The sequence below is a fragment of the Petromyzon marinus genome, chromosome 65, assembly GCF_048934315.1.
Source record: "Petromyzon marinus isolate PM22_M1 ecotype Great Lakes invasive population chromosome 65, UKy_Petmar_22M1.pri1.0, whole genome shotgun sequence".
Lineage (NCBI taxonomy): Eukaryota > Metazoa > Chordata > Hyperoartia > Petromyzontiformes > Petromyzontidae > Petromyzon > Petromyzon marinus.
Window position 1 is genome coordinate 6,783,218 of NC_133731.1, and position 23,389 is coordinate 6,806,606.

General features: G+C 41.4%; 1 protein-coding gene across 3 annotated transcripts in view; it reads right to left on the reverse strand.

Annotated features, from left to right (window-relative positions):
• The window catches only part of LOC116956455 (uncharacterized), a 31,633-nt gene that overhangs the window by 2,876 nt on the left and 5,368 nt on the right, over positions 1-23,389 (reverse strand). The window contains exons 5-28 of one of the 3 annotated variants that reach the window (XM_076054315.1): positions 21,929-21,996; positions 20,720-20,793; positions 20,554-20,612; positions 20,257-20,326; positions 19,142-19,215; positions 18,414-18,522; positions 17,932-18,026; positions 17,543-17,718; positions 16,594-16,661; positions 16,368-16,420; positions 15,416-15,520; positions 15,138-15,241; positions 13,919-14,027; positions 13,754-13,824; positions 13,068-13,140; positions 11,623-11,673; positions 10,188-10,301; positions 9,213-9,320; positions 7,934-8,026; positions 6,481-6,546; positions 5,267-5,449; positions 4,020-4,118; positions 3,144-3,221; positions 243-329 (exon numbers count right to left, since the gene is read on the reverse strand). In XM_076054315.1, coding sequence (XP_075910430.1) covers positions 243-329; positions 3,144-3,221; positions 4,020-4,118; positions 5,267-5,449; positions 6,481-6,546; positions 7,934-8,026; positions 9,213-9,320; positions 10,188-10,301; positions 11,623-11,673; positions 13,068-13,140; positions 13,754-13,824; positions 13,919-14,027; positions 15,138-15,241; positions 15,416-15,520; positions 16,368-16,420; positions 16,594-16,661; positions 17,543-17,718; positions 17,932-18,026; positions 18,414-18,522; positions 19,142-19,215; positions 20,257-20,326; positions 20,554-20,612; positions 20,720-20,793; positions 21,929-21,996 — 2,187 coding nt within the window. Of the gene's footprint in view, positions 1-242; positions 330-3,143; positions 3,222-3,971; positions 4,119-5,266; positions 5,450-6,480; positions 6,547-7,933; positions 8,027-9,212; positions 9,321-10,187; positions 10,302-11,622; positions 11,674-13,067; positions 13,141-13,753; positions 13,825-13,918; positions 14,028-15,137; positions 15,242-15,415; positions 15,521-16,367; positions 16,421-16,593; positions 16,662-17,542; positions 17,719-17,931; positions 18,027-18,413; positions 18,523-19,141; positions 19,216-20,256; positions 20,327-20,553; positions 20,613-20,719; positions 20,794-21,928; positions 21,997-23,389 lie in introns of all 3 variants that reach the window. The other 2 variants (XM_076054314.1, XM_076054316.1) reach the window with 2 other exon arrangements.

Here is a 23,389-nt window from a genome sequence, read left to right on the forward strand (position 1 = left end):
ACTGAAATGCCACGTGCCAGACATGTCCAGTTTAGTACTGTATTGAAATGCCACGTGCCAGACAGTTCCAGTTTAGTGCCGTGCTGTGTGAATCCCCCACCGCAGGTTACCCAGTGTAGAGTTGAAGAAATTACTTGGTGATGCTGCTGCAACTGCACTGACAGTGGTTGCACAATCACACGTAACAACAACAAAAAACTCCACAACAGCTAAATGTCATCAAATACTGAAGTACCGAGTACCTTGTTTTGTTTTGTGTAGAATATAGAGGGCTTTTGGTTGATTCTGTACACATGTCTTGACATGTCCCTCTCTGATTGTTTGGATATCTGCGGTGACAATTCACACGTGTCATATTACAAGACTGCGGGCAATTAAAGTTGCCCTTGCACCTGGGATTCGCACCTGCCCTGGATACGAAGCAGGTTCAACTCACCTATGCTCATGAGGATTATTAATCGTGCTTATGCCTGGCTGGTGTGTCTGGCAAAAAACACATGTTTAGGCCTGATAGGGATTGTGACAGGAGCACTGAAGAAAACTGTGCTTCATGCATTGTCACTCTTGGTCTTGTCAAAACGTTTTAAAGGACGCACATATTAAAAGTTATTATGACTATGCTTGCAATGCTATTGGTTATACAATGTTACTCTCTCTACATGTTGCTTAACATTAAGAACCCAAATGTGCCTAAGGAAATGACGAATCAGAATGTACTAGTTGCTATGATATACGGTTCATAAATACTGGCCGTTAAACAAACAAAAAAGATACGGAACACACACGCAGAGGTGCTCACAAAGAAGCATGGCAAGATGCCCGCTTGGGATTACATTGAGAGACGGTGAAAGGAACGTTTTTGTTGTCCATCCGCCCGCACCTCCGATTAGCACGGTTGGCTACGTACGGTGGTGTGAAAGAAGTTCAACATACACACGTACGCACGCACGTACACACGCATGTACGCACGCACGTACGGACAACACGAGGGTTATATAATACCTGTCAGCAGGGGGGGCTGGGGGGGGGGGCTCAGCCCCCCCTGAAATCTTGGGAAAGTCGGTAATTGGGATAACCGGATATCTGGCTGCTGCAAAATGCTGGCTGCCACCTCGTGCTGCCCTGCAGGCTGCCACCTTGTGCTGCCCTGCAGGCTGCTTGAGCGGCAGCCTTTCAAACTTATCGAACTTATTAGCCACATCAGCGGCTCCGACCTATTAATAAACTCCGCGTTCAAATCCAATAAAATTTGTTTTATACATTTGTGACGCCCATTGAAAAACATAAACACTGAGATATCTCAGAATATTGAAGTCAGCCCCCCAAAGTCAAAATCCTAGCTCCGCCCCTGCTTATTAGTGCCTACCTTATTAAAGATCAATTCAGACCTCATTGGTCACCCCGTGCCCTTAGATATATCAACGTTCATCCTACAAATTCCCATCACAAGGGAGAAACACAAAGACAATTTTTTTGTGTTTTGTGTAGAATCTGGACCTGAAAATTCAATTTCCCTGGACAAGAATACGGGGTAAACAGTATGGGTTGACAGGTATGGGATAATATACACAGGTTCATGACAACGTACGGTGGTGCGAAAGAAGTTCAACACACACACACGTACGTACGGACAACACGAGGGTTAGATAATATACACAGGTTCACGACATCGTTCGAACTGTTGAAAGAAGCCGGCTTGGGGAGGACAGGCGCCTAGAGAAGGATGATGGACGATGGTCAAGAAAAAATGGACCGGAGTGGCATCCAACGGAAGCTACTTGACTGAGACTGTGCCAACCGAGGAGATGGAGCAATGAATTGAGTCCTGTGTGCAGGCGCTAGGTGTGGATCATTATAGATCTGCAGGATCGTGAGAGATGCCGATTGCGCGGGGAGGCCATCGTCCAGAAGTGGAATGATTATGGCTGGTCTCTTTGCCACATATTATTGTAAACATTAAACAGCATTTATATGAGGGGTGGGGGTAGCACTCAAAAGCTCCACACTGATAGATTCAAGAATCTATGGCTACACTGCCATCTCCTGACCACCTCGTAAGCCAAGCCTGGTAGTCCCCAGCAGTCTCCCATGCAAGTATTGCACCGGCTCAACCCTGCTTAGTGTCTGAGATCTGACAAGAGTGGGCCCATTTAAGGTTGGTCAAAATTGTTGGCTTGAATGGGTGGGTAACCAATCAGGTAACTGGCATTGATGCTGCTATATGTGGACTGGGAATGAGAGCAACCGTCAGAAGAACTGCAACGAGATAAGTGGAAATAGAAGTCACGGCGCAGAGCTGCAATTGCTTGCTCATGCCACTACAGGCAGGAGTTCTGGTGGGAGTTCTACAGAGGGTGACCGGTCTACATGATGTCTTGGAAGATGGTGGGAGTACCTGCAACTTGACCCCACCACACACAACCTGCCGATAAATTCAATGGTGCACCCATTTATACAGAATGAGAATATTTATTTATAATGGAGTAAACCGATGAGCTATAAAGCTCTTTTTCACAGATGTCCAGTACTATTAACTATTTTTTTTTACCAGGTAAGGCTCAACGAAGTGGCTTATGTGGAAATTTATAGCAGCCAAATACTCTAAAAACATGTTTCTAAATGTGGAGGGAAAAATCGGAGGACCTGGAGAAAAATCCACGCGATCACGGGGAGAACATGCAAGCTCCAAATATACAGGCGTCAGAGTCGGGATCGAATCCACGACCTCCTGTATAACATGTCAGGTAGTTAGATTTCGCCACTGGTCAGGGCAGGTCAGACGTTACAACAACAAACACAAAAACACCATAGGAGCGCAAAGTATAGGAAAGGTAAATAAATGGATAAAAAAATATCAACAAAAAAACTAAACCATTTTTATCTTACCAGGTAAGGCCCATTAAACTATTAGCTTCTTTTACAGTAGCGACCTGGCCACAAACGGTACGTGTAAATGTATAGTAGAAGTGACTGTTGAAGAGCAACAATTATATTTAGGAGTACGGAAAAAATGTGCGTGACATCATCAGCATTGTTTAAACTGCCGCGCTGGGAGATCAAACCGGATTTCAAGTCAAGTGCACGCACCATTTGCACCGCGGCAGCATAACCTCGACATACGTGAGAAAGATGGCAGATCTCACCTTGCTTGCTGCGCTGGCCTTTTCAGGTCGCTTGGATGACATCACACCAGTGACACTTTGCAACAGTTGATCATCGACCTAACATATATAAATATCGAGGAAGAAAAATCATGCATATGCATGGATCCTACAATAAACAAAAATTACTCGGCCTTGCTGGAATTCCGAAGCCAAAAGGCTTCCTGAATTTTTTTTTTTATAATTTACGTTAAAAAAAATCTTTGACCGCAACAGTTCCCGTGTGTACATTGCACGAGCAAATCTAAATCTGCACCTAGGTGTTGCATGTTTTGATTTTGGGGAATTCAGAAACCCGTCCCTTGGTCACGGGCATACTTTGTGAGCGCTCTCTATCTCTGGCACATTCATCTTACGTTTATTAAACAAATGCTTCAAGCCCGCCATGATGTTTATTCCACCTTCCCACATCCAATGACCTCGGCCTTTTATTCTGATTCATGGGGATGGCGACTCGCATTAAATTGCATAGTGATTTTTTTGGTTTGTTTTTAAATTGTACATTTTTAGTTCAATGTTATTGTCAAATGAATGCCTTATATTCCACTTACATAGTCATGCAATTATTTTTATTAGATTATAGCAAATATTTAATTATCTGCGGCATGCCAGACAGCTCCCCATAACCGGAAAGGCTCTCACCCCAGTTTGACCAGCTTTGAGTGGTTTTACTGTGCACCGTAGATTTGGAAGAATGCCTCTATTTTGCATAAACATCCACAAACGACCCTGTCATGAGGCCAATTATCCCTAGGGTCAAATGAGCTGCAGCATCCAAAGAATTTCAATCAAAGCAGTCGCATTTCTCACCATAAAATCCATGCCTTCAGAGCTCTCGGAATCCGACTGATAGAGTACCTTTCGTTTTTTATTCACGATCTCCCCCATGTCAAGGGGGTTCAGAAAGCCCTTGGAAGCCGACTTGGTCTCTGTTACTGGTGCGGGCAAAGGGGAAGCCTTGCAGATCACACGAGCACAAGGACAAAGATCCCCCATTTAGGCTCGCAGACTGCAAGAGTGCCGTGCTGTTCGCAAACACCTAACATCTGCGCTTAACCGAGCGAAACTTACTTAACAAGCCTGATTGATTAATAAGACCCTGAAAGTAAAAAAACTGGTCCAGATCTTGCTAGCTTGAATGAATACTGCTGGATATTGGTCTGGAATGCCAAAAGGCTGATGGCCAAAACATATATTATGCCTGTATGTGTAAACACAGAATGGAGGTGTGTTTATATACATTGTTACCCATAACGTTCCACAATGAACAATGAGTCTGAATACATGATCCTTATGGTGGTACCCCGGGGTACAAATAATACAAAATGGCAGAGACAATTCAATATTTTATTGCTGGGACACTATTTTTTCCAGGGGTGTACTTAACTCCGCGACTGGGGTACCAATCAATCCGAAATCAGTGCTACTCTGCGATGTCAAAACACCAAACATTAGCATAAAAATCTGTTATAAAAAAATCTACTTTGAACAGTGCATCGTGTACAGCTCGTCGAGATGAATCGATTGCCGCATCGCTGACCATCAACATAAATTCAATTATGTGGTGCAGAGATGTGCAAAGATAAGACCATGTGGATTTTCAACTAAAAGTGTCGAGTTTAAATCCCATTCTGGGGGTCCCGTCATGAGAATGTGGAATTTCCACTCCTGGCTTTCAGGGAGAGCCTCCCCAGGCATGCTTGGCCAACACAGCACACGAGGGGGATTGCTGTGGCCAGCACCTCACTTGGCCACATTTGTTCCTCCCAGTGCTGACATTAACACACTCGGCCAGCAACTGTGTGTCAAAATAAGGTCCAGAGTTTAATTGTCTCGAAACAATGTTGATACAATTATGCACTCCCAGAAGGCAATTGTGGGATAATGGGTTAAGAAATGTTTTTTTGTTCATACGGAGAGATGGATATGTGAAGAAAATGCGAGCGGGCTTTGGCCGGATATATTTCGGCCGGAACGGATGACAGCTGATGGACAAGACTCGCTATGGAATGGCAGCCAAAGGAGAGAATGCCCTGCAAAGGCTGACCACCGTTGAGTTGGGAGTGACGGGATTAGTTCCTGTACACAATGGACATATTATATACCTGTATTACTCTTATGGAGATGCCCACAGAACTCCGAGAGGATTTACGCAGCGCCGTTTTCTCCGCTGAACCAGGAGTGAGTGTGTTGCTGTTGCTTTTCGCTGGCGTCACTGTGAAAGTCCTGGGCGTAACCGCCAACTGAGGCGCGATTTCAGGCTGGTGTGACACGTCAATGTTGGTCTCCTGCGGGCAACAAAAGAAATAAAATCGCTGCCGCCTTCGCCACGACAAAGTTCTGGGCTCATTTCACGGGCGCGTTCAACAGAGGAGCCATATCTGCCAGAACATTTAAAGATGTGGAATGTAAAAAAAAAAGTTAAGTAGAATTCCCTTTTTTGAAAGTCATGTTATATTTAAAAAAAAATGGACAGGATCTTTGTACTGCTTAATCTGAACCAATAACACAATGTGCTATCACACAATTGGGTTGGAAGGTAGCTATGTGATAGCAGCAGACAAGTAGATTTTTAAATTTATTATCCGGAGCTGTGAGCAGTATATCCCATCGCATGCGCGGGTTTTCTTACTCCTGTGTTCTCCCACATTCCAAACACTTAATTGGTAAAAACGCGCTAACGTTCCGATGCAGGACCCTCCTGAAAAAAAGAGGTCGTGAGACCCAGTGAGCTTTCCCCGAGGAAAGGAATTTCGTAATACTATTTAGATCTCTTGACCGTCTAAACACAACCGTATCTCAGGACGATGATAGTAACATTTTTAGATTGACACAAACAATAATTTACATCTGTTGTGTACGGCACCAGCCTACAGGGTATGAGCTGCTGTAACGTACGCGAGTGTGAAATAAAAAAAAAAATTTCTTTTAAAAATTCACGCACTAGTAATGAAAACAAATGAAAATAACTGGATGGTTTTAGTAAAAAAAAAATTCAATTTGTCCTTTTAACTTTTGTATTTCTGTTGTCATTTAAACAGCCAAAGCATTGTTCTGTTTTCAATTAACAGAAACGTTGTGGTGATTCGCATTGTATATTTAAGCTATGTATTGTACGGTAAAAGCCCGATATAACGGGGGCATCGGTGGACATGAATAACGTGCCCGTTATAGGCTACCCGCATTATAATGTAAAAATCATGTCTCCATGTCTCTGTCTCCTTGGCTGTCTCCGTGTCACCGTGTGTGTCTGCGAGTGTGTCTGCGAGTGTCTCCCTGTGTCTCCGTGTCTGTTTGCAAAACTGTGGTTAAAAGTTACCTTCTGCTTCAATTCTTCCTTTAACTTTGCTATTTCTGCTCTCATTTCATCAGCATTGGCCGTGTTCTGTTTTCAACAAACAAAAACGTTGCGGCGAATCACACTGTATACTTGAGTTTTATATTATAATACCAAAAACCTGATATATAACGCAGGCGTCTGGAGATATGAATGACACACGCGTTATAAGCTACTTGCATTATCAAGGAAAATATCTGTGCCTCTCTATCTGTCTGTGGTTCCGTATATCAGAGGAGAGGGGGGGAGCGGTAGTGTCGCGATTAGTGTGTTGTGCTACCAACCCCGCGACACGAGTTCGATTCTCACTAGTGGCCAACACCAGTAACGATTATCTGAACCGGTCCTGGGCCGCCCCTAGGTCGACTCAACCTCAAATGAGTACCTAGTATGGTGTGTAAACATTGCCACTCAGGAGACAAAGGTGGTCGGGCGTGGTGCTGGCCACCCACCCCCTCGTGTGCCGTGCCAGCCTTCATAGGTCCTCGCTAACAGCACTTGCCCCAACAGTTGGTTAAGGCTATACAGGGAATCTCCGTCTTTTTATCTCTACGTGCATCTCCGTGTCCATTGCTACATTCTACATCATAGACTGACAATACACTCACTCCGATTTAGAACCAGTCTACATTAGTTTTTTTATTTTTATTAACTTTATTTTTATTATTATCTTTCTATCTACGTGACTTTACCGAAAGAAACAAAGAATACTTTTTTTGTAGTTAATTACACGGGCACATTTAATCAAGACAGCCACAATCACACCCTGCTTCCTGAATGCGGGACACACTTTACATTAATAATAATTAGCGGGTGACGTCACTCCACATGGGGGGGGGCGAGGCGCCCCCTCCCCCCTCCTCAGCGTCAACTTATAACCCTCACCACAAAGTTAGAACCCTCACCACAAAGTTAGAACCCTCACGTCACGCGATCTCCGTAACGCTATTGAGACATCGAAGTAAAAAGGACGTCATGATGAACAAGGGATTATAACCTTTAAATGAAACAAATCTGTGTCACCACAGCCTTACAAATTGCACACGAATGGATGCAATGAATATCACGTCGCAGTCTGCTTTTCGCTTGGAAGTTTCAGATTTACTGCAATACACCTGTCCTTGGACGGGCAAAAGGCGAGTTAGTACAATAATTGGACTGAAGATCCGTTGAGTATTTAATAGAGAACACAACTGAACAGACCAGCTATCAGTTAAATTGTATGCAGTGTGCGACCGTGCAAATGAGCACTTGCTCTTTCATCACAAATTGTCACCATTCTGTTTCTACAATGAGTCTTAATTGCTGTGTGACGTTACAACATTGCTCGCCTGTATAACATCACCGGGACTGTGAGGTGAATGTGAGCGTGACGATTCGCAATGATGATTTACCAATGGTGGATCCAAAAATGTTTTTTTAAAGCTAAACTTACCAACGTACACACATTATCAAGTGCTTCCTTATATCTTTGGTCGAGAGAATAGAAATCTTTTTCTTTATCTTCCAGCTTCTTGTCACACTGGCGCTTTACGTCAGGATCGCAAAAAAAATTGCAAAACATTTTAATAGCATTTGCCAACTGCACACAACTAAGGAAATACATATAGATGTGTTTTTGCTATGGTCCCATTTATGCTTCAATATATTTAGTGAATATATCGTGAACATTGCAGCGACGAAAGACGATGCTTAAAAATTCTTAACATACTTTCCACTAAAAATAAACCTGCAATTGAAACATAAACACCAGTATTATGTATATTCACAGAAATCCAACACATTTGTCAATAAAACTGTCCTAAAGAGGAACAAAAACAAAAACAAAGGGTAACTTTCGGGCGATGACCCTCCATCACGCGCTTTCAGATGCGATTCTGGGGCCGTCTGGAACGCTCTTCCTTTTGATATTAGAAAGCTACTGGAGCGATGCACTTTGAAATCTAGATCGAAAAACTAAATTCTACTGGACATCTGTGAAAGAGCTTCATAGATCATCTGATTCCTCCAGTATAAATATTCTATTTTTTGTGCTTAGTTTGCTGTCCTTCCCCAACATCTCTGATTAACACGGTTGGCTACGTACAGTACGAAAGAAGTTCAGCATACATACAGGTTAAACACTCATTAATTGGCCGATAACACCTGAATATAATATATATAGCTCAGTGGGCTTTACTTGGTAAGATAAAAACATTGTTTAGTTTTATTTGTATATTTTTACCTTTCCTATACTTTGCACTCCTATCGTGTTTGTTGTTATTGTTGTAACGTTCTGACCCCATGGCCCTACTGGACATCTGTGAAAAACAGCTTGATAGCTCATCGGATTCCTCCAGTCTAAATAAATATTCTGATTCTGATATATAGTGAGGAGCAAGAGCTTGGGCCATTGTTGGCGCCGACTCATCGTGTGGCTGCTTATCCGTAGTTCCTCGTGCTCGAGTCATTACTATCTCTCTCTGAGGGTGAGCGAACACTGTGCGAGTTACAAGTAATAATTGTTATTGTTGCTGTTAAGAAGGGGGCCCATTGCAGAGCGTTATTAACAAATGTGCAAAGTTGTGCTTTTTTTATCATCCACCAATGCCAATGAATTATCAGAAGAAAAAAGTACATTTCGTTATTTTCTTTTACAAACGTTGCAGTTATTTTGAAGCAGCTAAAGCGTGTGAGGCCGATTCAGGAATGAAGTGCCAACTTCCGCACGTTACCTTGTACTCCTCCACCATTGCAGTCATTTCTGTAATTTTGAACTGTGCAATTTTTTCTGCATTGATTTTCACTTTCTCAATCTCAGATGAAATCCTCTGTGTTTTCATCTGCAAGAGGGGGGAAAAAACAACGGTCACACATGTGCCTTGGATTTTCACTTGGTGTGAACTTCATTACTAATGCCATGAAAGCAAAATCTTTGGTGCTTTTTTTTTATAAGAGTGATGCAAGTTAACGCTCCACGTATACAAACTTAACATCTGCTACAGCACAATTAGACTCTACCGTGCTGGTATGAATCACAGTTTGCACGCACACGCAATAACACGCAACATCCCCGTCGTTGTGTGCGGTGGGTTTGGCACATGTCTGCGAATCCAGCACCCTTTGAAGAAAGGCAAGGTCGTTGATCATTTGTGAAACCCCCGAACCCACTTTTGTTGATAAGGAGGCCAAGAAAATATAAGAAAAGTAGGTTGCGCAAACCTGTGACTGAATTGCCCTCATATGTGCGGTGTATCTTTGGCCAGATGCTCCGGTTTCAATATACCGAACGCAAAACACTCACGGATGGACATGGGCAACAATCTCCACGCAGATCTCTTAAGTGAAAGAAAAAAAGAGCTCAAGACTTGATGAGGTTTTACTGAATAAATGGCACTCTTAATAGTTTTAGTATTAACTGCTTTTTGTTGTTTAGTATTGTTGTCCTTCCCCCGCACTTCCGATTAGCACGGTTGGCTACTTACGGTGCAAAAGAAGTTCAACATACAGACATTATCAGCTTAACACGTAGGCTTTCGTGACCAATATCATTCGTAAGAGGTTTTTTTGGGTTAGATCGTTAAACCCGCCACCACCCTACACAGTCAACTAGTAAGGTTTGTCACATCGAGTATACAGCATACTAGATGCGTTTTTTTACCAAGAATAAAACGGAGGTAAATAACATTTGTCAAGTTCGTTTCGCAAACCTCTTCCAAGTGTTTTATCTGCGCCATGCAGTCCGCTAACTCTGCCATTGCTTTGTTGCGAGCTTGTTCGTGCTGTTGCTTTAGTGAGTCCATTTCACACACTAAATCCTTGATCTGCAAAGTCACATAAACACGGTCATAACGAACCTTGCAGTCACGATAAAGACTGCTTAGGTTTTAGATGTTAAAAAGGGGTTGTTTTAGAAGTGCTGTCAATGTGAATTGGTCATCACGCGCAATGCTTTTTATGTCACCACGCCCTGTCTGCTATTTATAAAGTCAACAACACCTGACTTCCACATTCTGTTCTTACTGTATCGCACGTAAACCGGCTTTAGACATTGACTTACAACGGCACACGTCAAACAAAAACCCCTGCCACCTTCAGCATCAACCATTAACAACTTACTGTAAAATGAAATACAGTAAGTTTTATCCATGGTTGTCTTTACCCTCCCCCGCACCTCCGATTAGAACGGTTGGCTATGTACGGTGGGAAAGAAGTTCAACATACATACATCGTGTGAACCTAGCCTTCCTCCCCATATTTTCCTTTGTTTTTTCTGTTGTCTCCGATCTTCCCTCACCCCATCCTCTCCCACATCCCTCACTTTTTAGCCATCCCCATATTTTTCCTGAATCACAGCCCCAGGCGAATAAAGTTGAATATATTTTATTCGTCCACCAACTTCCATTATTTCTGTATGCCTTAGGTCCTGTATTGTTGTTGAAAAGCATTAATAATATTTATATACTGCATATGATGAATGTATTGGTTTGGAGAAAACCCGTCACAACAGGAAAGTACGTGAAGGCTGGAAAACATTTTTTAACAACACGCACACAAAGGTGTGTTAATCACAAACAGCGGTGGTCACATGCCATGCATGCAAGGCATTGTGGGAGTTGTTCCTGACTGCTGCTGTTTGTGAACGCGCCTTTGTGTGTTGAATACAGTAAAGTAGATTAATGATTTCGGCCATTATCTGGACATGTAATTCTTGCTTAGGACAGCATTCTCCGGATTATCCCGGAAAGTAAGACACACCCCACACTTGTACCCCGTGTCGATTAAGCTATACAAATCAGATCACACACACACAGCTACTGGCTAATAATAATCACCCCCAAGTTTTGCTATGAAATACGGGTGGGAGAGGAGATGTTATAATCCGGAAAATCCGATATACATTTTTTTATGAGCCAGTGTTAATGAAATAAGGAACTCAGTGTCTTTTTTTGGTATGGAAAAATAATAAGAATAGGTTTTACCCTTTCTGGCAACAAAACAGGAGGCGTTAAGATGTTCAAACACCAAATAAACACCTTTTCCAAGGAATCAAGTACTGCATTAGCAACATGTACCCGTGGTGAACATGCAAACAAACATGCTCTGATAATATATGCATTGTCATTGAAAAGGTTTGGCGCTAACCTTGTTTTCATAGCTGTCCTTCTCACAGTGTGCCTCGTCCAACTTGTGAACCTGTTGCAGTTCCCGTACAATCGATGTATTGGTTAATGACCCTCGCTTCGAGATAAAAAGCGCGCACAAACTTCTTAAAAGAGACCACACGACAAACACTCCCACCAGCTGCGTTCATCGCCATCGTGCAGCCATGCCGCGTTGCCACTGCCACCAAGCGTAACTGTCGAGGGGACCGACTGGTACTATTCAATGGCGGTGTTTTTAAACATTAAATGTGTCAAGTGACACAATTAATGCTGGAAATACCTGTCAACCCCTTATCAGCAGGGGGGGCTGGAGGGGGGGCTTAGCCCCCCCTGAAATTTTGGGAAAGTCGGTAATTGGGATAACCGGATATCTGGCTGCTGCAAAATGCTGGCTGCCACCTTGTGCTGCCCTGCAGGCTGCTTTCGAACTTATCGAACTTATTAGCCACATCAGCGGCTCCGACCTATTAATAAACTACGCGTTCAAATCCAATAAAATTTGTTCTATACATTTGTGGCGCCCATTGGAAAACATACGCTGGATATCTCAGAATTTTGAAGTCAGCCCCCCCCAAAGTCAAAATCATGGCTCCGCTCCTGCTTATCAGTGTCTAACTTATTACAGACCAATTCAGACCTTATTGGTCACCCTGTGCCTTTATACATCTCAATGTTCATCCTACAAAGTCCCATCACAAGGGAGAAACACAAATAGACAAAATAAAGTTCGTGCCCGTATTGAAACGGCTGTACACCGTATGGACCTGAAAGACTCAATTTCCCTGTACAACAATACGGGGTAAACCGTATGGGTTGACACGGTATGGCAATGTAAACTTGAGATAATTAGGCAACCACATGCAGCGAGTGCCTTTTTTTTAATGGCAGTACAGACCGACACAGCTCCTGCTATTTTTTTACTTTCTGTTGGGTGTTTTTTTCTTTCAGTTTTACATTTTAAGGCACTAACCGACACATATGAGCGGAAGGCCATATTCAATCATCATAACCGTGTTCATTCAGATAGTATTATAGGGAGCGTCATGATATCCGGAAACCACACCAACGATGATTCATATTTTATACCACTGCTAAAATTGTAATTCTCGACTCACTGAGAATGAGAGGTAATGCCCCCATTAAAGAACTATAGGGATAATAAATGAATCAGAATAGAATACATGGCAGTCTGTGTAACTAAAATATATAGGGTGTGTATTTTAATACTATACCCAAGTTTACTGAAACAAAATACTTGGGTATACTTTTAAGACACATTTCAGAATCGTCCTCATTGTTTCAACTGTCACACCAGGGGATTGATCCGGCCACTTCTGGATTGCAAACCTAGTGTGCTAACCATTACATTGTGAAAATCAATTATTTAAAGGACTTTGTAGAGTACTGTTTTATGTTTTGTATTACCAAGTTTGTATGCTTCTTTTTGTGGGCTTCAAGCTCTGCCTTATGTAGTACTTTGACAGATTCCAAGTCTTCCCTGGATTAAAAGAAAAACACCTCATTACAGGTGTAGTGATTGTCCCACACGATCCCTGGGACAGAGTAATCAAGAAGACGGGAGAAAACACTCCACGCTCTGATTGGTCAGGGAACGGGGAGTCAAGAGGATTGGCCAGAACATTCAAAAGGTAAAAGAACTAGAGGGTTGGGTGAGCGTCAGGTGGGATGGTTATGCCAGGTGAGGGTAACAGAGGCGACGATTGGTCGAGGCGGAGTGCGACGAGGTGCGGAGCCAGGAAGAGGTTAAAAGAGGAAGCGGCTTGGGTGAGTGGGGGAGTGAGCGTCAGGTGGGACGGTTAGGCCAGGTGAGGGTAACAGAGGCGACGATTGGTCGAGACGGAGTGCGACGAGGTGCGGAGCCAGGAAGAGGTTAAAAGAGGAAGTGGGAGGTGGAGTTCGGGGTGTTGCTGGAGAGCGAGGTTGAAGGTGTGGACCCTTGCCGTGAAATAAAGACCTTACCTTATGGATAAAGAAAAGGGCCAGTCTTCTTTCACAGAGATGGGAGTTGTGTTTGCAACAAAACTATGTCATCCACAAAAAGGAACATAGAGTGAATTGAAAAGAATATTAAATAGGCAGGAACAACTTACTCTAGGTGTGTGATATTCGATTCCATCTTTTGAACGTTAAACTGTAATGTATCTTCGTTGTGCTTTGTTGCCTGAAAACGAGAGCATAGATCATTTTGAAATACAGTTTTGCAGTTGAAACTGCCAATACAGACGTGAATTTTAAGCACACCTGAGCCAGAATACCTCGACGATGTTGTTAAGTTCGTTTTTTTGACTCGTCACGCGAGAAAATAGTTCCTCGTTTTCCAAAAGAATCTTCCCAACCTTGTTGCTGATGTCAAGGTTGCATTTTCTGTTAAAAAGGAAAGATTGTAAATATACTATTATTTCACATGCGGTTACTTAGCTCCAGAAAAAAAAACCCATAAGCAATAGTTGTGTAAATCCAAGAGAGTGCAATGTATTCTCTGGATTATACGATGCTGTGGAATGTAAGATGCACCATAAACCTTGGGCCAGTGTCAATAAAGCTAAACTATCTGGTTTCAAACATGCGCACATCGATATTGGGTAACATTATACAGGTACTATAATGAGTAAGAACTTTTTTATGGTATCTATTTTCAGGTTTATTTCATCTGTCGTTCGAGTCAATTGACAAGTATTCATCCAAAAAACTAAACACACCGCCAAACTGTCTCAAAGCTTCATTTTTTTGTCCGAAAGTATTTTATGGAACAATCGATTAAGGTACACACACAGAGGGCATGCCTGGGAGTTCACACCAGTAGAGACAATGTGAAGCACACCGATTATTACCAGCGTTTTATATTTTGAACCTATCCCTGGTCTCGACTTCCTGAACTCGAATAACCCTGTAGGGCAGTGGTTCTTATTAACCTGGAGCGCACGTAACCCCTGGGGGTGTGAAATTCCCTTTCTGGGGGTGCGAGACGTGGCCAGATCTTTTTTAGAAGGTAATCATCTTAAACACAAATTAAGTACAACTACTTTGTTTCATCAAACCCTATGTATTTATTGTAGCCTTATGTCCCATAGGGGATGAAGAGTAGGTATGTATATTCTAGGTTCTTTCGGTAAAGTCACGTAGAAGAGAAATAATAAAATAATAAAAATAAAACTATAAAATGCAATCGAAACGTCGTGAGAATTTGGTTTTATTTTTATTATTTCCCTTCTACGTGACTTTACCGAAAGAACCAAGAATATGAATCCCTGCAGTCACGAAAGCTTTAAATCGAAATTTAGTAGGTATGTATTTATTAACGTTGTACCATTTTTAAAGATTGAGAACCAAAGGGTTGCTGGCTGCGGTAAAGGTTAAGAACCACCGCTCTAGGGGAAGGACGGGTGGGGGTTTGAAACAATAAAAGAGAGGAAGGGCGAAGGGATGCCGAAATGCCCGAATGAATGAACTTATAAATAAAGCTCCGCCATTTACCTCTCTTTACACAGTTCTGATTCAAGAACATGTACTGTCTTCAAGGCGTCATTAAGGTTATTCTCCAAGACACACTCTTTCGCTTTCATTTCATTGCGTTCACTCTGAAGTTAAATGAGACCCAAGATGTTATGCTAGATGACGCAAATTGAATATTTCTGCACACAAAAGAGCATCTGCAGTGACGATATATGACAATTATAACACGTTTACAAAAAAACTTACAGGAATGTTGCTCAGGTAATTTTACGATAGACTTTAAGAAACATTTAAAATACCTTGCTTTCGTTTATCAGTGTTTCCATGGCGGCTATCTGTTGTTCCATTCGACAGATGGTTTCTTGGAATGAAGCTCTCTCTTGTTTGACCGTGTCTAAATATTCCTTTACACAAGACACGACACGAAACCAATACCTCCTATTACACCTCGAATGTATTTATTACGCGCGATCGGCGTAGCTCCTTGGATGCCGTCTGAACGTTTCGTTTCTCGTCCCCGTGCTCCCCGAGCTTCATGGGAGCTAAACGTCAAATGCCTTGCCAAGCAAAACAATCGGCGACACAACCTGAGAGCTATACGAGCACAGCGACGGAGACCTACGCAGTGGCGCGCCTTCGTGTTTGATCAATCGAAAAGCAATTGCTTTTTTTGGTAACTAAATGCGAGCCCAATACGGCAACGTTGCATCGCTTACTCAAGCAGGTGACATCGTTGGCAGAAAACAATCGCAACGCAACTGAACCATTTCAGGGAAGTGAGGGAGGGAAGATAAATCGAAAGCATTTAATGTAGCTGCTCCAATGTTTTGGAACCATCTAGCATCGTCTCTTAGCACCTTCAATTTGCCATCTCTGTCCTCACTTAAACCGACTGTTAAGATCACAAAAGTTAAAATGTGAATGCAATAGTACAATATACAGGGTGTTTTAAAAATATGGACCCAATTTCAGAGATATAGCGATTTCAAATCGGGTCCGTCTTTTTCAAACACCCTGTATTTTTTTTTTAAATATAACCTGTGTAATTGTTAAGATAGAATGATTTGCTGATGTCTTCCAGCTGAGCCACCCTTGAAAAAGAGCTTTTTTGGCTCAATGGGCTTTACTTGGGTAATAAACATGAATTTCAATTGTAACGTTGAATATTGTCCACTCTTCTGGCTGATATTGTGACGTTGAATACTGTCCACTCTTCTGGCTGATATTGTGAAAACATTAAAATGTACTCACCAGCGTTTCTTTATGTTTCGCAGTGTTATTGTCACTTTCAATTTTCAGATTATCTAAAAATAATAATAAAGTAATAAGATTCATAAAGGAATATCAATAAATGTTGGACATGATTAAAATATACAATAAAATAGACGTTAATAATGTACAACTCAGAGGTAAAATGTCGCACATGCGATAAATAATACACTCGCAATGGACATTTACACTTTTAAATTTTGCCTACCTATTTCTGTATTTTTTTCACGAATATTTGTTTCAAGCCTGCTACGAATCTCAGCTTCTTCACTGCACCTGAAAAAACGTAACAAGACATCTGCCTCATTTAATTGTTCAACAATGTATACGAAATGCAGCACACATTAAATGCAAGACGAAAATCCCCCATGTAGCCTTAACAGACTGTTGGGTCAAGTGCTGTTTGCGAGCACCATTGCAGGCCAGCACAGTACACGAAGGGGTGGGTGGCCAGCACCACGCCCGACCGCCTTTGTCTCCCTAGTGGCGATGTTGAGACACCACACCAGGTACTCATTTGAGACTGAATCGACCAAAGGGAGGCCCAGGACCGGTTCAGATAATCGTCACACGAACAGTATTCGTGATGTGCGGCAGAAGCCAGATTAATCAATGAAGAAAACTGCATCAGTGAACGAAATGTACTGTATTTGTTTTGCTTTACAGATACAGTCAGATGTTCTACGGAATGTAGTGCCTTCTCCTTAGTAGCTCCCATTGTCTGAAATGTACAAACTTTAAAAATCGCGAATAACTTAATTGGGGGAAACACGTAGAAATTGTCACCCCCTATTGCAAAAATAATTGCATAACCCTTTTAAAAATTAACACTGTGGGGCAGTTCTTCACTGCAAGGACCCGCCGGCCACGAGCGGCCCCTGGTGGCCTTTAGTGCGGCCCCTGACATGCGGAGCCCGACAATACACAGATCTGAAAACACCTCCCCATCGTCGTGCTGCTGTCAAACTCAGTGGTTTCAAATGTGTGGCGGATCTCACACTTACGATGTCGTATTGGCGAAAGTGCCCCCACCCTCCCCACCTCTGAAAATTAGTGAAGAACACTACTTCCCTGCGTCAACTAGCGTAGTACGTAATAATAGTGATGATATATCTCAGCACCCTACTTGCTGTGTTGTTCACTTGTTCACCACTTGCCTCTGGCTGGCTGCTTCTGTCAACTCTTCATTTGCCTTCTCAAGGTTTTGCACAATTGCGTGTAGGTTCTGATGTTCTTGTTGCAGCTTGTCATACGATTGTTGCAGTTCCATCGTGCTTGCAGTGTACTCTCGCTCCTTCTCTGCAAAACTGCTCTCCATGCTTTGTATCTCAGCCTACAGCAGTGGCAGAAAATCCGTTTAGTCACTATTTCTGAAAGTTATATTCATTTATACCGTATGATGATTAAATCAACGAGGCAGATGACCCGCTACATTTTTCAGATATAGTGAAAAGCTGAGATTTGCAAAAAGGCTAGAGAAAACCATTCAGGAAAAATATACAGAGATAGGCAGACAATCATATATAAATATGAATGGATTTGTCACCTGCAGTGTGCATTCAACTTCCTGACAGCGATTTATTTCAAGCTTGAGGGTAATAATTTCTTCCTGTGCTTGCTCAAGTCGTGTTTGAAAGTCACCTGTTAATTACGTAAAACAAACTAAATTGAGATCAACTTTAACGGTCAGATGTGTAGACATTTGCCTACCACACACATATCCAGGCTGTTGGCAAAAGCACACAATTTTAATGCACTCTCTTAGACCGGGAGCAGGTGGAGGGCTTCACTATTCTGGCAAATTGCCCGATGATGCTGGATGTAATTACCAGCGAAACGTCGTACTAAAAAATTGTAAATGTTGTGGATTCACTCTTCAACACACCGGTGGGCTAAAGTAGTGAACTATTTGTCTTTTGTCAGCATGACACATTTTTTACTGATTGGCCATGTCGGTTGGTGGAGGGTTGCGACACATTTATAAATAACGCGATCTAACCCAAAAACCTTTATTATGAGCATTCTCACACTTTATTTCTGCGAGTCGAACACAGTTTTCAATGGAATCTTGCAGCTTTTGAGCGGTCGTTTTGAGTTCTTCATTTTTTGACTCCAAAAGCTCAGATGTTTCTTTGACCTACAAGTGACAGACATAACCGTATGTTGCTAACTACTGAACAATACTACTGTATACACGAATCTATGAAATAACCTACTGATGGGCAAGGCAAGTTTTCTGGTTTGCAAGTCATTTAATTCAAATAAGTTTTGTTTATGAGAATGAAAATAACTTGAAAAATCAACATAAAGAGGTAAAAATGTGCACGTCCCATATATAGTTGAACAAATGCATTGAGGGCACTGAATACGTTTTAAAGTCACATTTTAAGCATTGTATTGTATTACAGACGTTTGTAAATTGTAAAACCAATGTATTAACCACTGTACAGAATGGCAATAGTAGGCGTTAAAGGCAATAGTTTGCGACAGGAACAGGAATAGATCAGTTTTTATTTGACGTTGCTCTTGTTCTTCAAAGGATATTTTATGATTGAAACAGGCATGTCTTTGTAGCTTAATTTCTTACATTTTAAATCAACAAAAATTATGAGCCTGTATTATAACAAACCCTTAGGTTTGTACTGTATATACATTAGTTTGTAAAATATAATGTATGGTAATTTAATCGAATTTTTTTTTCTAATATGCATTTAAAATGTGAGCAAAAGCGATCAGCTCATGAATTCACAACAAACCTGTCTTTCTTTAATTGCCAACTTGTTTAGAAAGTCCTGCTGTGCTCTTCCCATTTTTTGCACAGTTGCATCCACTACATACAACACACGCATCGTATGTTAAACAAAATAGTTGAGCGCATCAATATTCATCCAGTAAAACCACAACTGTCATTGATAATCATCGACAGTGCTCTATCCGCCGCTCGATGAAGGCCACCCCAAGCTGCTGTCATCCCTCGTGGCCTTGTGAAGCAACAAACTATCTTGCTGCTGCTGCACGCGAGCCGAAATCCCATGGCTCCATCTCCGAGGTAGCCATCCTATTGTGCACACTCCCTCATTTGGCTGCCACTGTTGTCACCAGCCTCGACCACGACCATCATCCCTTCGAGCGGTGTGTACCTGACCAACCCCGCTTACTTTCCCCTTAACACTCAATGCTGCCTCTCGAATTTGCGTTTGGTCTCTGATCCTTTTCAATGATGCTTATTTGTGCACTTTTCAGATTTTGCTCCATTTTCACTGTCGATGTCCAGATTTCTACCGCATGTCAAAAGAGGTTATAGTCAACGATCAGTAACTTTTTTTTATTTTCATGCTTAATTTTCAAAAACTTGCTCCAATTAATTTTGTATATGTAATAAAGGAGGCTGGAAAGTTAAGACTCAAAATAAACACAAGTTAAACAAAGTCATTAACAACAAGTGCACTCAACAAATGTTGAAAAGACACAATTGGAAAATACGTCAGATTATTTAATATCATAGGTGTCCAGGAACAAAATGGTAATATGGAAAATATTAAATGAACAACATAGCAATGTTAATGAAACATAAAAATTACCTAATTATATTCTTGAAGACTTCAGTGCCTATTTTGGATTCCACACGACCCAGAGAAAACTCAAGCTTACACCACTTAAAAGTTTCGCACAGCTGGAATCAAGGGGCCATTTTCTGTACTGCCACCTCACAGTCCAACGGGTTTGTAGTTTATTTACAGGCATGCACCACTGTGCCCAATGCAAACAAATATATGATGTATGACTGTTTCAGGACATTGGTGCTCTATATATTTAAAAAAAACCTTCTTATTACTGAGCTATGCATTGTGTCACCCTGCACAAGACTTACCTTTGTCCAACGCAATGGTCCTGTCATTTTGAGACTTTAAATTTAAATTACTGAAAGTCGCTGCAAATGTCTTTAAAAGAAGATGACACCAGGGTTTAAGCATTAATATGAAATATGCACGTGTATACGTTTATACTATAATACGTTTTTCAAGAAATATAATTAAATGAAAACAAAATAAATATTTTCGATTTAAAGCTTTCGCGACTGCAAGGATTCATCTTCTTTGGTTTCTTTCGGTAAAGTCACCACGTAGAATGAAAATAAAAAGAAGAAAAATAAATATTATACATTTACCTTCATTTCTTCTTTCAGTGACGAATAAACGTGTTCTATGTTTTCCATTTCTGCTTCACCTGTGAATATCATACGGACAGGACCCACATAAGCCAATGGAAAACAAGTTCAATCACTAAACGTTACAGTGTCAATGTTAAATGGTCGGCAAATGTTGAGAATGTACCTCTCGTTAATGCTTGTTGCACTGAAGAGAATTGGCCTTTCAGATCGTCAAAACTTTCCCTGGTGGCATGGACTCTTATGGACACAAGCATATTGCAGGGACAGCGGTCAGAAAACCTTAGTAGAAAAATATCCGCCATTTAAGGCAAAGTACATTGCAGAGAGGATGTTGGTGTAATCAGGAAGTTGCTCATACTCTTTGGTTCTATTAGGTAAAGTCACGTAGGTAAAAAATAAAACAAAAATCACGACGTTTCGGCCACAACACAAGTGGCCTTCATCAGGTGAAGGGACCGTCCTGTCACGAAGACAGCGTTGGAATTGCTGTCTTCATGACAGCACGGTCCCTTCACCTGATGAAGGCCACTTGTGTTGTGGCCGAAACGTCGTGATTTTTGTTGTTTTATTTTTTACCTACGTGACTTTACCGAATAGAACCAAAGAGTATGGATCCTTGCAGTCACGAAAGCTTCAAATCTAGGAAGTTGCTCGTTTGATCTGCTGGCGTAACCTCTGTCCTCCACCCAGTAGTCCACTGGACAATCTACTGGACATTTGTTCAAAAAAGAGCTTAATCGCTCATCGGGTTTCTCCAGGATAAATAAAGGTTTCTGATTCTGTATAAATGCGTAACACCACATTAAGTCGTGTGGCAAGAGTCACGTGTGGCGAGATAAAAGTGTAGTTACTCCCACCGCTTCCAAGACGTCTGGCTAGCATAGCAATGTCGGCCAAAGCGCCCTCTAGAGGGGCTTTCTAGAGCTCCATCTAATAAGAGTCCTTCATGCGAGCAGCGGTGTGAGCAAGGAATTGCAGGGCTGCATCTTTACCTTTTTTTCACAACGTGTACGAATGTGATTGTGTGAGCACCGAGTTGTGGATTTGATGCCATGCCAGGCGTAACATGAGAGTGCTTGTAAACATTCAGACAAAATCTATAACTTTTATAACTGTCATCTGCAATATAGCACAACGCATGCTATTCGCTCGTACATACTACGTCTGTGGTCATTTGATAGTCACGCCAACTAAAATGCGCAACACTTTATTTATTGGGTTAATACTTTAATACTTTATATAATGGCATATTGCGACGTATGACCTTAAAACGTGCGCACCCTTCGTGAACGCAATTGTGTTGCACTAACGTAAGTTTAGGAACCTAAACAGAAGACAAAGAGAAAACTCAACGAAAATAAATACTTCTTACCTCGCCATTAATTCTTTTTTTATGTTAATCGTGTCTTGAAGTTTAATGCTGAGGTGTTCATTTTCAAACTAAAAGGAAACACAACACACACTTCGCTGAGATGACACATACCGTTTCAACATCGTTGTCAGATAATTTTTATCTGACACGCACTGATAATGTTTAATTTAATATAGCATCGTCAATCATGCAAAAAAAGCAATCGCTAAGGAATCACAGACATGAATCTTATTACTGTACAGTTGAATCTACATACAGATCAGAAGCACCTTTAAATGATTGTCTTGGCAACGAAGTGTTTCTCTATTTTAGATAACAATGACGATGAGTAGACAAAATTATAAATCATAATGACTATGGGGAATCCACAAAAAAAACCTAATCGTGATTATAATCAGACGAAATTAACAAGTCTGAAAAAATATGCAGACGAAGATAATCTCGTCACGTTATTTGAGATACCACTGCACCTCCTATTAAGCACGATTGGCTACGTACGGTGCGAAAGAAGTTCAACATACATATAGTGCACTGAGGAAAACCAAACCTGATAATTGGCTACATGTGTACATAAAACGATTAAGTTCACCGATTAGCTGACAATATTTGGGTGGGAGAAATTACGAGCCACTCACACCAACATGTAATAAGAGTGTTTCACTGATTTAAAGCTTTCGTGACTGCAGTAATTCATATTCTTAGCTCTTTCGGTAAAGTCACATTGAAGGGAAACAATAAAAATATATATAGCTTGCCGTTGGTTTTCACACCTGATGATGACCGTTTGTGTTATGGTCGAAACGTCGTGAGAATTTTATTGCTTTATATATTTTATTATTTTATTGTTTCCCTTCAACGTGACTTTACCGAAAGAGCTAAGGATATAGTGTTTCACTGCTTTAGTCAACAAGACTAAGAGATGACCGCATGCAATACACAAATACTCAATTGAAACAAGTTGTTGTCAACGAAACTTAAGACTGTAACTAAAATGAACATCGTGACTCAACACTTAACGACATTCATTATGGCGGTTGGGATTTAGACTTTAATATCTTAACAATTATAGGTTTCGGAAAATTATCGCCAGATGAAAATACCGCGGGTGGAGAGGCATCATCCTGCTGAGATCGTTTCTTACCCATAATCGTTTAGCCCAGGTGTTTCTCACATTTTTTTGGCCTACAAACCACTCAGCCAATGCAAACATTTCCATGGACCAACCCAGTCCCCCCCACCCCTAGTGACAAAATGCATTCACTTATCTCTAAATAACAGTAATACAAAATGACTCATTACACAGAATACACTTTTTTTTACGCAGCTATAAGGTTTTTCTAGGGGGTGCAATTAGACCTGAGGTTGAGGTAGTTTACCTCAATTTTTTTTATTAAATATCATGACTTTCATTTAAAAAATAATAAACATTGTAATTACTGTCCGGATCAGCCTGCATTTGAA